At 47.1% G+C, this 14,624-nt stretch overlaps 1 protein-coding gene across 1 annotated transcript; it reads left to right on the top strand.

Moving 5' to 3' along the window:
• Positions 1 to 4,949: 4,949 nt before the first annotated feature.
• Positions 4,950 to 14,234, top strand: MCIDAS (multiciliate differentiation and DNA synthesis associated cell cycle protein). The gene is made up of 7 exons (XM_015085576.3): positions 4,950 to 5,293; positions 5,381 to 5,477; positions 5,656 to 5,747; positions 8,889 to 8,961; positions 9,528 to 9,751; positions 10,371 to 10,481; positions 10,730 to 14,234. Exons 1-7 carry the CDS (start codon positions 5,177 to 5,179, stop codon positions 11,168 to 11,170), a joined length of 1,155 nt encoding a protein of 384 aa, XP_014941062.2. The 5' UTR covers positions 4,950 to 5,176; the 3' UTR covers positions 11,171 to 14,234.
• Positions 14,235 to 14,624: the final 390 nt, after the last annotated feature.

Here is a 14,624-nt window from a genome sequence, read left to right as displayed (position 1 = left end):
GATTATCTCATTTTCCATAGAAGAACACTGGCCCACAGGGTGGGTAAAGAATAGTAGAGGAACCAAGATGTGAAGGCAGTTGATTGGACTCCAGAGTCCCACCCTCAGCCACACTGCTCAACATCCCCCACTTAGAGGTTTGTGGAAATGCTCAAAAATAAAACCCCTCCTTCCTGAGGTAGGAGTGAGACAAGTTATCTACTCAGTGTCTTCCATTCAATAGAAACTATATAGGGGCCCCTGGGTGGCTCAGTTGGCTAAGCCCCTGACTCTTGATTTTCAGCTCAGGTCATGATCTCAGGGTGGTGGGATCAAGCCCCGAGTTGGGCTCTGCGCTGGGCATGTAGCCTGCTTAAGGTTCTCTCCTGCTCTACCTCTCTGTCTCTCTAAAAACAAAGAAAGAAACTACAGGGACCATAGCTGGAGAGCCAGTACAGTCCCTGCCTCCAGTCCTGTTACAAGCATCATTTTACAAGTAGGGAAACTGAGTCAGAAACGAGACTGAGGCTTGCTGGAGTTAACTCCACAGCTGTCTTACCATCTTCATTCTCACTGAATCTGTTGGAGGCCCAGAATCTCAGTTCTGTCAACTCCAGCAAATGTCTTAACCTCTCTGAGCCTGACAATCTTGACACCAAATGAGATCCTGAGGTAGTATAAAATAGTGATTAGACAAGTGGGCTCTGGAGTCAATTTGCTAGGTGACCTTGAGCAAATCTCATCTCTGCGCCCAAGTCTCATCTGTTGAATTAGGAGAAACAATAACCTATTTGGTAGGATTGGAGTATGGATTTAAATAGACTTTAAAAAAATTTTTTTAAACACTTATTCATTTTTGAGAAAGAGAGTGTGAGCGGGGAAGGGCAGAGAGTGTGAGCCGGGAAGGGCAGAGAGAGGGAGACACAGAATCTGAAGCAGGTTCCAGGTTCTCAGCTGTCAGCACAGAGCCCGACTTGGGGCTCAAACCCATGAACCATGAGATCATGACCTGAGCCGAAGTCGGACGCTCCGCTGACTGAGCCACCCAGGAGCCCCTGGAGTATGAATTTAATGAGATGTTCCATACAAATCCCCCTGCACAGGTCCTGGCATACAGCAAATCTTCAAGAAATGAAGGCTGGTGGCAGCTGGTACAAAAATGGGGAGTGGTTTACATAGAGGGGGGGAAAAACTTGGAGAAAGAAATAGAAGGCAAATATGGGAAAATGTTAATATTGGAGGTGAACATACTGCACTGTTTTTTAAAATTTTTCTGTATCATTAAAAACACTTAGGTTTTGGGGGAATAAACTCAGTTTAGAACTTAGAATCAATTTAAATGTATGACAAATTTGCATAAATGAAAAGCAAACAGCTCAAAGCAGATTTGGAGAAACTACCTTGTACGTGTTTTCACAAGCATCCTCCCCATTCTCTCCAGCACTAGGAGCACTTACTCTGAGCTCTTCAGATCCCTTCTCTGCCTCCAGGAACTTTCTCAGTGATAGGGAAGTGGTGATCCCCAAGCTGTTTGAGGAAAAGCTGGTCTGTGATGCTGAAAAGGAAAATCATATCATCTGATTCAAGTCCCAAAATATCTAGAGCCCTCAGTCGGGCTATTGAAGGTGGAGGTAGGGCCACTGGCTCTTCTACAAAAGAGTGACTTTGGGGAGAAGTTGTTTTTACTCCATCACTCAGCCAACATTGATATGGGTGAGTTGGTGCCAGAATCATCTAGATTAGGAGTCACATATGCATGCTATTCCAGCTCTTTTTGCCACATTTTTGTGTACAATGGTTCTATTTTTATACTATGCTTTGGAACTCACTGGTGAAAAATGAGTGTATTCAGCAAAATCTGGGATTGGTCTCCATGTGTAGAGATCTCCCCAAAACGCAATACTAAGAGCTCTCCTACTCCTCTTACAGATTGGGAAGTTGGATAGGATGGACTGGCTAGTGACTAGGCTACTCAGGAACCAGAAGAGCCAGGACTAGGTTGTGGGAGGCTAGAGGTGCAGCTGAAAAGCTTCCTTAAAACAACAGCAATAATATTAACTTACAAGCACTAGTTGCATGACATAAATGATCTCATCTTCATAGCACCTCTTTGAAGTCAGTGTTACGCTTTTCCTTTAACAAAAAAGATTGTATTTTTTAAAGGAATCTCCACACCCAACGTGAGTCTCAAATTCATAAGCCCAGGATTAAGAGTTGCATGCTCCAACTGACTGAGCCAAGTGCTTTTCCTAAAGATCTGGGATTCACTGATCTGGTGGATCCTGGTTCCAACCCTCAGGCACTCTGACCCTAAAGCCAGAGCTCCTCTCCATCAGTGATACCACACCAACTCCACCTGCCTAACCTCACCTCAACTGGGTCCCCACATCTATAGATGGGTCAAAAAAGTCTCTAAGTCTATTCTAATTCTACTATTGTAGAATCATCTCCATTAGTATAAGGGATGTCTTTATTAACCCAGATAATAGATGCAAATAAAAAGGATTATGCCACCTCAAAAGAAGATTTTCACTAATATTAGTCCGTATAAGACACAAACAAGGTATGGTCAACTAATCTTCAACAAAGCAGGAAAGAATATCCAATGGAAAAAAAAAACAGTCTCTTCAATAAATGGTGTTGGGAAAACTAGATGGCAACATGCAGAAGAATGAAAGTGGACCACTGTCTTACACCATACACAAAAATAAATTCAAAACGGATGAAAGACCTAAATGTGAGACAGGAAATCGTCAAAATACTGGAGAAGAACACAAGCAGTGACCTCTTTGACCTCAGGAGGAGCAATTTCTTACTAGATATGTCTCCCCTGAGGCAAGGGAAACAAAAGCAAAAATGAACAATTGGGACTTCATCAAGATAAAAAGCTTGCACAATGAAGGAAACAACAAAAATGAAAGGCAGCCTATGGGATGGGAGAAGATATTTGCAAATGACATATTGGATAAAGGGTTAGTATCTAAAATCTATAAAGAACTTATCAAACTCAACACCCAAAACACAAATAATCCAGGGGCACCTGGGTGGCTCAGTATTTTGAGTGTCCGACTCTTGATTTTGGCTCTGGTCATGATCTCAGGGTCATGTGTCTTGGGTTCCACACTCAGCATGGAATCCGCTTGAGCTTCTCTCTTTCTCTGCCCCTCTCCCTGGCTCATGCTCTCTCTCTAAAATAAAAACAAAACAAAAAAAGACCCAAATAATCCAGTTAAGAAATGGGCAGAAGACACATATTCTTTGGATATCTTTCCAAAGAAGATATCCAAATGGCTAACAGATACATGAAAAGATGCTCAACATCACTCATCATCAGGGAAACACAAATCAAAATCATGATGAGCTACCACCTCACACCTGTCTTGTCTAACGACAAGAAATAACAGGTGTTGACCAGGATGTGGAGAAAGGGGAACCCTCTTGCACTGTTGATGGGAATGCAAACTGCTACAGCCACTTTGCAGAACAGTATGGAGGCTCCTCAAAAAGTTAAAAATAGAACTACCGTATGATCCAGCAACTGCACTACTAGGTAGTTACCCAAAGGATGCAAAAATACAGATTTGAAGGGGTGCATGCACCCAGATGTTTATAGCACCATTATCAACAATAGCTAAACTATGGAGAGAACCCAAATGCCTACCAAATGACGAAGGGATAAAGAAGATGTGGGGTATGTGTACATATTGGAATATGATTCAGCCATCAAAAAGAATGAAATTTTGCCATTTGCATTGAGGTGAATGGAGCTAAAGTTCATTATGCTAAACAAAATAAGTCAGAGAAAGACAATACCATATGATTTCACTCATGTGGAATTTAAGAAACAAAACAGATGAACATATGGGAGTGGAGAAAAAGAGAGGGAAACAAACCTTAAGAGACTTTTAAAGATAGAGAACAAACTGAGGGTTGATGGAGGGAGGGAGGTGGGGGATGGGCTAGATGGACATTAAGGAGGGCATTTGTTATGATGAGCACTGAGTGTTATATGTAAGTGATGAATCACTAAATTCTGCTCCTGAAAACAATATTGCACTGTATGTCCACTAACTAGAATTTAAATAAAAATTTGAAAAGGAAAAAAAAAAGATACAAACAAGGTGCCCAATGGGAGGTTACAAAAATAATTTTAGATGATTGTTCAAATTGGATAGATATGAGTGGTCCTGACAGACATCCCCTCACCCAGGAATTTAGAGACGCCCCTTCCTGGGAGAGGCTTGGGGCTGGGGAAGGGCAGCCAAGACTTCCCAGAGCAAGAAATGTCAGCAGTACAGAGAACGTCCAAATGTGCCGTGGACAGGTGGACAGATAAGCCCTTGGGGGAGAAAGAGACTAGGGTTTTAGGGGATTTTGGATCGTCCAGTGTGCCATTTTCAGAAACGGGTGGAGAATTTGTAGATGTCGCTTTTCCTTTATTGACGCTCTTTTAAAGGCTATACCCAGACGTCTCTGCCCCGGAAGGTGTGGGGCAAGGTATACAGAGTATCAGGCCCAGAGAAAACACGCGCAAGTCGGTAAATCAAGACCAGAAGTGCGCCCCCAGCCTTGGGGTAAGGGTCTTCTTTAATGCGGGGGCAGTTCTGGGGAGTCCTGCCATAATTCTACACCCCCACCAAATCCTACAGGGCGGTCTGGCTTTGGCGAGTGTCACTCTGCGTTTATTTCGTGCCTTATGGTTGGGGTGGGAAGAAAATAAAGTAAGAATCATTAACTTCTCCATCTCTGCTGCCCAAAAGCCGGAAGGCGGTGCCCAGTTAGGGACCAGTGGGGTTCCTCCGCCCTCATTCCCTCCCTTCCTCTGGCACAGCCTGGAGGCTGCGGCGCCAACGCTCACCAAAAGGGCGCTCGCGGGCCGGGGCCGCGCGCTCGCAGCTCCCAGGGGAAGCCTCGTTGCCAGGTTAGGTTTAACGCCTCCGCCCGCGCGCAGATTGTCACGGGCCGAAGGCGCCACCTCTGGCGCTCAGGCGCGAGCCGCCCCTCCCGCTCGGCGAGTCTTCCCTCTCCACTCGGCCCTCCCTCCACACCTCTACAGCCACCCCTCGCCTCCAACCCGGCCACGCGCCTTCCCCTGGCGCCAGGCGGAGCGCTGAGTTTGGGTCGCCAACCCAGCCCCTGTCGCCGCCTCCGAATAACCGGCACCTGGCTCCTGGGCCGAAGCGGCAGGGGAGGCAGGATGCAGTCGTGCGGGAGCGCCGCGGCGGGACGCCGAGCCTTCGACAGCATCTGCCCCAACAGGATGTTGGAGCTGCGGGGCCGGCCTTTCAGCAAGCCTGGGAAGCTGGAGAAGAAGGTGGGGCTGCGGGCCGGTGCCGGGCAGGGTCCGTATGCTCCGGGTCCCCGAGGCTGATCCATGCTCACCGTTTCTGTGTCCGGCTAGTTCGCCCCTCCGCGGAAGTTCTTGCCTGGTTGCAGCGGCGGCAGCCCAGTGTCGGTCTACGAAGATCGGCGGGACGCGGAGCTCTCTGCGCTGCCAGGTGAGCCCAGTGGCTCCCGCGCGATCCCTCGTGTTCCCCAAACCGGGTGGGTGGGGCACGCGTGGCTGGGAAGCGCTTTTCTTCCCGGGGCCCGGATGTCCTGGCGGGGATGCCAGCGGCGAGACCTGTCCGGGAGGTTCAGGGTCCGCCGCGCGTGTCTCCGGTTCTACCCGCGCAGCGCTCACCACCATAGACCTGCAGGACCTCGCCGACTGCTCCTCGCTACTCGGGTCCGACGCGCCGCCTAGTGGTGACTTGGCTGCATTGCAGGTATCTCCCCTCACTCTGGAAGCCGAACAGCCCCGATTCTGACTCAGAGTCAAGGGTTCGTTTTCCGCAAAGGCTCATCTCAAGTGGGGAGCGCAGGCACGTTTGGCTAGTGGGGGCAGACGTAGTGCTGAATCTCAGCCCCAAGGACCGGAACTTCTTCCTGTCTCGTAGTCCGTGGCGACGGCCGTATTCTCAGAGCTGCTCTGACCAACCTGGAACAGAGGGGCTCACTTGGAGGACTACCCTCCTGGGAAGGGGTCTCCCGTTCTCCCCATCTTTTCCCTGGAGCTGTGTGACAAAGCAATGTGGAGATTGCGCACTGAGGAACCAGGCGAGTAGGTGGGAGCAAATTTAAGAGCTGGGTACCTGGTACCTGCCCTGTCAGTGCCCCCACATTCCCTTCTTGGCTATTCACTAACAGTTTTCATTCCCTGGGTATCTAAGGAGTGTGAAGATTGGAAGAAAACTACTCGATCAAGACTGGAAAAGACGAAAAGAGTTTACATTTAGGGGAAGAGGGACCAAGTTCAAAGAACTCTGGAAGAAATCTGACAGAAAACGTTCCTCTTTGCAGAGATGGCCCTTCAGCAATTGGGCCCTTTATAAAAGGCATTTTCTCCCCCTGCAAAGGCTCGTGTCACTTACCCTCATGGGGCAAAGAGGTATTTTGACTTTTTTTTTTCCTCGAAAACCTATTTTCTTCCTCCCATCCGACTTCTACCACTTGCCAGGGGTAGATGATGGAGCCTCCCAGCACTGGTGTCTGGGAAGCCAGAAGCCTGCTTGGCTCATCAATGGGATAAGAAGTGCCCAGATACAGGAAAAGTGTCGGTTCCAGCTTCCTGGCAGCAGGCCCTTGGCACATGGGGTCCGTGGGGAAATGCCCAGCACTGAACATTCCAAAAGATATGACCACCTCCCAGAACCGAGGTTAGTGGTGGAACACAGCTTTCCAGGCTTCCCCTAAGTGCCTTTGGAATTGGGCTAGAGCCCAGATGGACTCAGGGTAGGTGACCACTGAGAGCAGAGATTGTTAAGGCAAGTGGTGAGAGTGGGCATTGCCCTGTAGATGCCATTCTATTTTTTTCTTTTTATATCTGGATGCCCAAATAAGGAAAGACAAAACTTGAGCATCTTTCAACTGACCCAGAGGCCCAATCACTCCCTTATTCCAACATGCTTATTTTGCAAGTAATGAAAACCAAGCAGGATCTTGTTGAATTTTTGCTTGAGTATTCACAACTTAAATTTTACATCATGTTGTGTATTAACCTCTTCCCCCATCCCCCCGCTGCCATTGTAGTTTGGGAAAATGCCAGATTTGTATTTAATTGGGAAGGTAGGATTCAAAGTTTCAAGCACAGAGCTCCTACCAGATGAACCAAGAGGTCCAGAACTTTTCCTGGAGAAGACAGCTGGTACAGAAAGAAAGAGACCACTTAGAGGAAGATCCCCTGGGAAGACTCTGGGCAGTGCACATTCAGGTCAAATTTCCTAGCCTCCTTCCTGCTGGGTAAGGTGAACAGAGAGAGGAAGCTCTCTAGAAGTATTTGATGTCCAGAATGAGCCAAGGACCTGGGAAAGCATGCAAGGAAGCATTTCCTGGGCTCCAGTTCTCGTGTTGGCCTCAAGTCTCCTCGTGGTAAGATCTTTAGCTGAATCTCTACTAAGAGGAGGACCTTTCCGCCCTTGGAAAATGAGTCTGGTTTCATTTGAGGCAGCTCCTTCAACCAGGACAGAATGTTTCAGGATTTGTCTGAGCCCTTTCTAAGCTACTTTGCCCCGTATAGCCTCAGTTCCCAACTGGTGCTTGAGGCCTCCTGGATTGAAGTTTTCCTCCTTGAGGAAAGCTGATACTTGTACTTTCTTTGAGATGAGGGCCAGGCTAGATTCCTCTTCTCAGCAATATTTGAATAGTAAACAAAAGCTTTGGGGAGATGAGTATGATTAACCCAAAGGAATCAATCAATCAATAATAGTGGAATCAACAGAATAGATATTTCTTATGGGCATATTAGATACCTTCCCTCACACCATGTGCCTTGAGAATCTTCTTTCCTCTTCTCCAGTGCTGTGTTCATTGGAAGCCAGGCTCTCCTTAAAAAAGATGAAAGCTAGAGGCAGTGAGGCATAGAGGAAAAAAGACTGAAATAGTCACCATCATTCTCTCCGGTTACATTTCAGAGTTGGATGACTTGGGGGGCAATTCAATTTCTCTGAGCTCGAGATTCTTTATCAAGGGGTTGGAGTCACTTCCTGGGCCCTGCCTGCTTCCTACATTGGCGTGGAAATTAACATAGGGACTCTGTGTAAAAGAGTTTGCCAACTCTAAATGTCCACGAATTAAGGGAATAAGAATGTTCACGGGCTGCCGGCCGCGCGCAGGCACCTTGCAGGAACCAGGTGTCAGGATGTTGGGGGTGCATCACACTGTAAGGGAAAAGTAAACTTCTTACTGAGAAACAAGCAATAGAGTCCACACTTGCGTGCTGAACAGAAACAGTTTCCATACCATCCTGCCCCTTCTTCATAGCCTACCTTTCTTTCCCTTATGGGGAGAAGGTGGTTTAGCTGTGACCGAACCTTGGCGGGATATATAGCCTCAAGTTATTTCTTTGGAGACACTCCACGCTGTAGGGTCTTGGGAGGAAAGACGGAGCGTACGCACACCCGCTCTCTTATCTTAGGGCACTAGCTCTGTGGCGGGTCGGAGGTAAGTTGAACTGAGGTGCAGAGAGAGCTGGAAGAACTCAACGGGCCTCACGGAGACAGCTGGTTGTCTGGTGGAGGGCCAATGAGGCGGCTCAGGGGCAGCGGGCTGCAGGAGGTGGGGACGGGGGCAAGACGATGCGCGCGGAAGGACCCACGCCTCAAACAGCCTGCACAGTTTCGGCGCCCTTCGGCACCCTCTGGAGCCGGGTCCCTGCTTCGAGTCACCCGCTCCCCACCATGACAGTGCAAGCCTGCTGGATTCCAAGCCTGGAATGGGGCTTTGATTTTCAGGTATGAGGCTTGGCTGCGAGCATACGAGAGGGCGTGCAGACCCGCTGCCAAGCCCGGGAGGACGACACTCGGTCTGGAACGAGTTTCAGACCTGCTGGAATTGACATTAACTAGTTTACACCTCCGTTTTTTCCCCAGAACCAGTCCCTGCAAACTGCTGCGGACTTTGATCTGCAGGATTTCAGAGACACAGTGGATGATCTCATTGCAGGCAAGTGCGGTCTCCTTGCAGTTAAATAAAGGAGGCAGAGGTGTTCCCCCACTCCGCAAATCAAAATAGTTCAGATTTTGGTTTCGTGGTGGCGAAGGCGGTAAACCCAGCACCTGTCGACGTCGTCAGTAACTCCTCAATGGGTCAGGCCCTTGCGTATTTATGAGACTCCACCCTTCCTCACCGAGAAGATGAATCGCTGCATCTCTAGAGCTTTCTCAGCTTGTCGGTTTGAGCTCTGGGAGAGGGAGCCCTACGCTGTGATGTGGTCAGGGAGAGGCTGGGTGACAAGAGTGTACAGAACAGCGGACCGGTGTGACTTCGGGCAGGTTTGTCTTGGCCACGGTGGCGATTCTATTCAGATCAGCTCAACAGGCGTATATTGAGTGCCTGCTGTGTATGAGGAAGATATCAGAAAGGGCCTGGGAATCGTGGGGATTGCAGAGTGAGGGGTGCTTTACTTAACAAGGTCTTCCCACAAATCCTACATCCGGAGTGGCCTCTTGTCCTTGTAGCTAGCTGGGCACGCGTCTGAGGCTGCAAACCTAGCTCCCACTCTTCCTCAGACTCATCCTCTTTGATGTCGCCTCCTCTGACCGGCGGAGACTTTCCCTTCTCTCCTGGCAACGTATTGCCATTTGGGCCCTGTCTCTCTCCGCCGCTGGACCCAAGGGCACTGCAGTCACCGCCGCTGCCCCCTCCAGACGTGCCCCGGCCGGAGCAGTACTGGAAGGAAGTGGCCGACCAGAACCAGAGGGCACTGGGGGACGCGCTCGTTGAAAATAACCAAGTAGGGACACTGGGCTGGCTTCCAGGAATCCTGGGGTGGGGACTGGGTATGGAGCTCCCGGCGGAAGTGGGGGTGGCAGGAGCTGGCAGGTGTCCCTCCGTGAGGCAAAACCAGTGGATGGGCGGGGCGAGGGCTTCACAGAACTGCGATTGCTCCAGGGCCTCTCCTGTTTCCAACCGCAGTAAGTGGGAATAATCCTGCCAGACACCAGTATTTAGTGCAGCATTCCTATATGCCTGATATTATGCTTATCCATTTACTTTCTCTTCCCATTTAATACTTACAATCACTGAACAAGATAGTAGTCCCATTTCTCAGATGAGGAACCCGAGGTATAGGAAGATTGAACTTCAGAGGCAGAACCTGGATCTGCTTGTTGCCCAAGTTCGTCCTCTTCACCACCACAGTACACGGAGGATCAAGATACATTTTGTCCAAGTGCTTTGTAAAACAAACAAAAGTCAAATAAACAAAAGCGATTATTATTCTCACCAGTGTAAATGCCCTTCGGCCCTCAGTCCCAGATTAGATGTTAGACCCCTGGTATAATTCATGCAGAGTATACAGATGAGACCGACCACAGTGGCCTACCTCTTAATGTTTGGGTCTCCTCCTGCAGCTGCACGTGACGCTGACCCAGAAGCAGGAGGAGATCGCCTCGCTCAAAGAGAGGAACGTGCAACTGAAGGAACTTGCCAGCCGGACCCGGCACCTGGCCTCTGTGCTGGATGTAAGTGGGGTGCGGGAGTGTGGGTCATTGCAGGACGTCGGAAATGTTCCTGTGCACCCCTCCCCCAGTCCCCAGAATTGGGACCCAGAGAGAGTTGGGAGACAGGTGGAGGCTGCTGGGAGCTTGCTGAGCCACTGGCAGCTTGCATCGGAGTCCGCGGAGTTCGAAAGGGACCCAGGTCTTCTTTGCGCACCCCGCACCAAGGGAGTCCGGCTTGCCCCATCTTGGCGCCCCTTCATCTTTTGTAGAAGCTGATGATCACGCAGTCCCGGGATTGCGGGTCGACAGCCGAACCCTTCCTGCTCAAGGCGACAGCCAAAAGGAGCCTGGAGGAGTTGTTCAGTGCTGCGGGACAGGATTGCGCGGAAGTGGACGCCATCCTGAGGGAGATTTCCGAACGCTGCGATGAAGCGCTGCAGAGCCGCGACCCCAAGCGGCTCCGGCTACAGCCGGAGCCCGGGAGTAGGGATGACATGCCAGGGAACCTCCACGGCACCTTCCGGGGGCTGCGCACAGAGTGCAGCCGGAGCGCTCTAAACCTGAGCCGCAGTGAGCTAGAAGAGGGTGGCTCCTTCAGCACCCCCATCCGCAGCCATAGCACCATCCGCACCCTCGCTTTCCCCCAGGGCAATGCCTTCACCATTCGGACCGCCAACGGGGGATACAAATTCCGCTGGGTCCCCAGTTGAGCTGGGATGATGTTCCCCCAAACACTGCCCTGTATCTGGACTGAAGAGCCTGGAGGCTAATTGGGAGGCTAATTGGGAACTGTTTCCCGAACCTGGCTTCAGAAGAACTCCCTCTGCTGGGCGAATGCCACCCTGAAACTTTTTTTTCAGACACCAAAACGTCTCGATAATGATGTCCTGAACAGTCCTGGTATAAAACACTGTATATTCCCTTACCTTCCACAGTATGTGCTGTATGTGTGCGTGTAAACACATATAAATCTCAATTTTAAAAGTATTTATTTTAGTAGCTTTGAATTATGTACTTCTAGAGCTGGAAAGGACTTAGAAATCACTTAGCTATTTTATATTTGTATAATGCCCTAGTTTTATAAGAAGGGAAAGGAGCCTGTAAGAGATTAAGTAATTTTCTATAATAAGAAGCATTATTGGGAACTTCCAGGTTTTCTCACTAGTCGTTGAAAGATTGTAGGTCCAATGCACAGGGGCACTTGTACCCCAATGTTTACAGTAGCACTTTCAACAATAGCCAAATTATGGAAAGAGCTTAAATATTCATCAACTGAGGAATGGATAAAGATGTGGTTTATATATACAACGGAATTCTACTTGGCAATGAGAAAGAATGAAATCTGGCCATTTGTAGCAATGTGGATGGAACTGGAGAGTTTTATGCTAAGTGAAATAAGTCAGGCAGAGAAAGATACCATATGTTTTCACTCATATGTGGATCCTGAGAAACTTAACAGAAGACCATGGGGGAGGGGAAGAGGAAAAAAAAGTTACAGAGAGGGAAGGAGGCAAACCGTAAGAGTCTCTTAAATACTGAGAACAAACTGAAGGTTGATGGGGGGGTGGGAGAGAGGGGAAAGTGGGTGATGGGCATTGAGGAGGGCACCTGTTGGGATAAGCACAGGGTGTTGTATGGAAACCAATTTGACAATAAATTATATATTAAAAAATTAATAAAGATTGTAGGTCCAGAAGCCAGGCTTCTGGGTGATTGTTTAATTACATCACTCAACTTCCCCTGGTCCTAGAAGGACCCTTAATTTTCTTACTGTTGAAAACTTTTATCCTGGCTGGAAGAATAAAAAATTAGGAGAGATAGCTAAAACACTTGCCTTAGGGCAATAAAGTAGAGGCAATGAGCTACCTACAAAATAGGTGCTAAACACATTTGTTTGTAATGATCATTCATATAATTTTGTAAGATTTATGGTTTATTTTATATATTAATTATAGTTTTATATGTCTGAACAGAATAATCACACAAAAAGCAAACCTTGTTGATAAAAACATAAGTGATTTTAAGAAAACGGCATATTTCATGTGAAAAAGTATATATATTTGTGTGTGTATGTATATATATAATATGTATATATATATGTATGTATATATATAATATGTATATTTGTGTGTGTGCGCACATGCACACACATGCACCAGAAACCAGTTGGGAAATCTTGGTAAAAACAAAACTATCTATTTGAATTCCATAGATAAAACTGAGATGTACATTCATGTCTTATATTTCTAAGGTTGATCTTCTAAGAAAAACTTACATGTTACACAGTGCCTTCACTTTGACTTTTTTTCTATTTCCTTTTGTGTGGGGTTCCTTTTTCCATTGGGTTGTGAAATTATGTGAGTAGCGTATGTCAAGTAGTGATTTGTCCCAACCTTTGCCATTCTCAACCTGAGAGCTACTCCTTGCATTTATGGGTTCAGCTTGGGGGAGTTTCCAGCCGTATTCCACCACATCGCCCATTCTGTCATCTAAGTGGTGATATCAGGTAGCAGGGGAGCTGGGCAGGGCGGCAGGACCTGCTCCTCCAGTTTGTCCTAGGCACTGTTATCTGTATTTAAATAGCCATTTAGAAACAAAGCAAAAAAAAAAAAAAAGTGATAGAATATACCACATTTCCTCATATTTTGTCTAACAAATGGACTCTTAAAAAGTACACTGGACAGTTCAGAATTCCTTTCATCAGCTTCTATATAAAGTTACTGCAGTTAAGCTTCAGAAAAAACAAAAACAACGAAAACTTTAGCTTGCCCTGAGGAGCGATCAGCAGAAAGTCACTGACATATAAAGAGCACACAACCCCTCTCCTGTTTTCCCAGTACACAGAGGAGGGAGAGCCTTGGGTTAGTGCTGGGTGTCAAGGGGTTGGTGCCCGCGTCAAACAACTCTTCTTCAGTAATTTCAAACCTGTAGGAGTAACCAACAGTTTCTTACACTGAAGTCAGTATCCTGTACTCCTGCAGAATAAACTCCCCTAAGAACACATTTACAAGAGTCAGAGACCTTATGGTACCACTGATTTTACTATTCTATAGTTTTAAAGTTTTCCTTTTTGCTTTTTTCTTCTTCTTCTTCTTCTTCTTCTTCTTCTTCTTCTTCTTCTTCTTCGGAGTTGTTTTTTGAGAAAATGATAAACTTTAAAAACTGCCATAGCTTTAATGTTTGTTACTACTTGTCTGCAACCAAATCTCAGCTGCCTATTGTAAGTTTTCAATTTCACTTAATTCCAAGGGAAATAATGTGTCCCTCAACTTTTAAAATATGACACAGACAATGTGGCTTCTGTTGACAAATGAATGTGCTACTTGGTTTGACAAAGTATGGACGTCAAACATGTGCTCTTCATCATGGGGGGGCCATGCATACGTGCTGCAAAATCAAAGCCAGTCCATTACAAACTTGGATGCCTCCTGCTCGTGATTTGGTGTGAATAGAAGGACATTTATAAAGCTGTGACGCAAATTAAGGCAACTTGTCCTTGTGAATATTAGTAACACTTGAAGAAATATAATAATACAAAAAACTTACTGTTGACTGGCTTTCATCATTCACTATATTTGGGGTCAGCAGACAGAAGGGAGGGAGATGTTTTCCAAAGGTCACTAGGTTGAAATAGGTGTCATCCTCCCCTTGAACCTCTGTCAATTTAGTGTCACTGGAAATTAGAGTACATAGCATACAACAAAGAATAAGTGAGAAATTTTTTTTTGAACAAACCAAAAATTAATCTTTCCCGAAACATAGAAAATTAGCAAACCATCTACTATTTGAAAGTAATACATAGGGTACCTGGGTGGCTCAGTCAGTTAAGCATCCCTGAGGTCATGATCTCACAGGTTATAAGTTCAAGCCCTGCGTCAGGCTCTGTGCTGATAGCTCAGAGCCTGGAGCCTGCTTCAGATTCTGTGTCTCCTTCTTTCTCTGCCCCTCCCCCACTTGTTCTGTCTCTCTCTGTTTCTCAAAAATAAATAAAAACATTAACAACAACAAAAAAGAAAGTAATACACATATAGAGTTATTTCTACACATGAAGGTTTACGGCATGCCTGGGTGGCTCAGTGGGTTAAGCGTCCAACTTTTTTTTTTTTGTTGTTTATTTATTTATTCTGAGAGAGAGAGAGAGCATGAGCAGGAGAGGGGCAGATA

This window comes from Acinonyx jubatus, chromosome A1, assembly GCF_027475565.1.
Source record: "Acinonyx jubatus isolate Ajub_Pintada_27869175 chromosome A1, VMU_Ajub_asm_v1.0, whole genome shotgun sequence".
Lineage (NCBI taxonomy): Eukaryota > Metazoa > Chordata > Mammalia > Carnivora > Felidae > Acinonyx > Acinonyx jubatus.
Note: the sequence above shows the minus strand (reverse complement) of the source record. Positions and strands in the feature narration are given on the sequence as shown.